Genomic DNA, 2,701 nt, shown 5'->3' with positions numbered 1-2,701 from the left:
CCTGGGTAACAAGAGCGAAACTCCGTCTCAAAAAAAAAAAAAAAAAAAAAAAAAGAAAATAAATGCTGGAGTTCCAGTTGTGAGCCACTGCCCCCTGGCCTGAGTTTGGCTTTTTGTTTTTAGGTTCATTAAAGAAGCGGAAGCAGAATGAGGCTGCCAAGGAGGCAGAGACTCCTCAGGCTAAGAAGATAAAGCTTCAGACCCCTAACACATTTCCAAAAAGGAAGAAAGTAAGTTGTCTCACTTTCCTTTTAGGAGCCAGCTCTTTAAAAGTAGAATAATCTAGGATCATCTTGACAGCTCTGCCTGGCGTGACCTGGCACATGTACACATGTGTATCACTCAGGAGAGCTGTTACATAATCACTCTGTCTTTAATTTCCTACTTCATTCTTCCGTAGGGGGAAAAAAGGGCATCATCCCCATTCCGAAGGGTCAGGGAGGAGGAAATTGAGGTGGATTCACGAGTGGCAGACAACTCCTTTGATGCCAAGGTGAGAGAGATCTGTGCCATTCTTGGGAGGGAGGGTGGTAGTGTCAGAGAGGACAGCTCATGGTTCAGATTGGTGGGAATCCTCTCTGGTTTCAGGTTGCCTTGAGTAGGGAGTAGAAAGAAAAAAGTGACAGGGCCCTGGCATGGCCCTTCTGTGTTAACCTCCTCTCTCTACTCACCAGCGAGGTGCAGCCGGAGACTGGGGAGAGCGAGCCAATCAGGTTTTGAAGTTCACCAAAGGCAAGTCCTTCCGGCATGAGAAAACCAAGAAGAAGCGGGGCAGCTACCGGGGAGGCTCCATCTCTGTTCAGGTCAATTCCGTGAAGTTTGACAGTGAATGACCTGGGGCCATCTTTGGCAAAGCAGAGGTGATGATCAGAGACCACTCACTTTCTCCAGTGGACCTGGGAACCCTCAGCTCTCTAGGTGAGGGTCTTGATGAGGACAGAAGTTTAGGGTAGGTCCTAAGACTTTACAGTGTAACATCCTTTCTGGTCCTTTTCTGTGTTACCTAGTTTTGTACAGACTTGGTTTTGAGTGTTGAGTAGTAGGGACAAAATAAGGGAATGTTATTTTTTAAGAAAATTCATTTTCATTGTTGTCTCCTTCCTTTTCTGTGAAAGTCTTCATTCTAGAAATTTGTATATTTTATATTAAATCATTTCCTATTGATTTTTGTTGTGATTTTCAAAGGTGGATTCCCACAAACAAAAACTTAGCTATTGCCCAAGACATAGTAAAGGGTCACATGTATGACTTTTTATAATTGGAAGAAAATTCTGCCTTTGTGAGTGCACATGTTCACATTTCATCCATCTTTCCCTCAAAACCCTAGCGAGGGGCATTAAAGAATGGCTGATGTATATGCAATGTCATGTTAAGCATGCACTGTGCATTTCATCCTCATTTATTGGGTCTGGGACTGAGGTTTTTAGCCAGCATGGACCTAACCTACTTTTTGGGATAAAATTTACTGTTTTGTTACAGGCAAAATGCTGGTGTGGTATGAATGCCGTGGGTCATTCTGAATTTATTTTTTTCTGTAATTTTATCATTACATGATGTTTGCAATACATGCTTTGTTTTTTAATTTGAAAGCAAACTTTTCTACTGTTGATAGACATTTTTTGACAATTTGACCCTTCCTAGTCTTGAGTACTCAGTTGAGGACTGCATCGTATATCACAGTATAGAGAACAAAATGACATTAATTTGAAAAATACATATCACTTGGTATTGCTGTCTTGGTTGCAGTGGTGACATAGATTTGGTTTCATTAATTCCTACATGGTTGAGAATCAAGAAAGTGGGGAAAAGAAAAACTCAATCCTCAATAGGAAGGTAGGTTATATTTGATGAATTTATTGGTAATCTCTGTATGTGCTAATGGGGTTGAAAGAACCTTACAGAGCATATTACCTATAAACTTGAGTGGAGTGGGTTTGGGAGAACAAACTAACAGGATTATTGTATCTCATAGTTGGTACATGGGTCTTGTAGTTGGTACATGGGAGCGATTGACGTGCACCCTTCAAAACCTTAACTGTTAGTAACAGTGGTTATAACAACACAAACCAGTGACCAGAGATACAGCTCTTAGGCCAAGTTGGCCTGTGGGTATGGCTGCAGGAAATGACTGATCAGTGGTGGTACTCAGCTAGAACAAGACGGAAAGGAAGAGTCCACAGCTTTCTGGAGGCTAAGGTGTTTGGGTGGTAGGAAAGTGTGCCCCAGGCCTTCATGGATGATTTGTAGGTCTTAAGATTAGTCTCCTCTTGTTTGGATTCCACACTCACTAAACAACCTGATAATAACCTGGTTTTCCATGTAACTGCCTCTAGGAAGAAAATGTACTGTTCATGCTGACACCGATATTTCAGTCTGCATGGTAAAAGTGCTACATCTTACTATAAAATAATAAACTGGCTGGTTTATAATGTGTCTTGGGAGTTTATTATTGTGAGTCTGAACCCCTTCTTCCTACTCAAAACAGAACAACTTGGGTCCCAGTTAGAGGACTGGGGTCTGGACCTATGACTTCACTGCAGAGGCTTTTTGGCAGCAGCTTGCAGGGTTTTCTTGGCCACAGCTTGTCTCATGGTGCCTTTTCCAGGCTATATTGCAGCCTGTGCATAGTCCAAATTGGGGGTTGGCAAAATGGCCTATGGGTCAAATCCACCCCATGGCTTGTTTTTATATTACCTAAGAG

The 2,701-nt window shown here is 42.2% G+C and overlaps 1 protein-coding gene across 2 annotated transcripts in view; it reads left to right on the top strand.

Moving 5' to 3' along the window:
- The window catches only part of NOLC1 (nucleolar and coiled-body phosphoprotein 1), a 12,025-nt gene extending 9,592 nt beyond the window's left edge, over positions 1-2,433 (top strand). For both annotated transcript variants that reach the window (XM_021672973.2, XM_064373948.1), the window contains exons 11-13: positions 124-230; positions 401-493; positions 675-2,433. In XM_021672973.2, the coding sequence (XP_021528648.2) occupies positions 124-230; positions 401-493; positions 675-833 (359 nt within the window). In that variant the 3' untranslated portion in view covers positions 834-2,433. The remainder of the gene's footprint in view (positions 1-123; positions 231-400; positions 494-674) is intronic.
- Positions 2,434-2,701: the final 268 nt, after the last annotated feature.

Source organism: Aotus nancymaae, unplaced genomic scaffold (genome assembly GCF_030222135.1).
Source record: "Aotus nancymaae isolate 86718 unplaced genomic scaffold, 86718_ANA_hifiasm-v0.15.2.pri h1tg000010l, whole genome shotgun sequence".
Taxonomy (NCBI): domain Eukaryota; kingdom Metazoa; phylum Chordata; class Mammalia; order Primates; family Aotidae; genus Aotus; species Aotus nancymaae.
The sequence above is the reverse complement of the archived record's forward strand: the minus strand, read 5'-3'. Positions and strand labels throughout refer to the sequence as shown.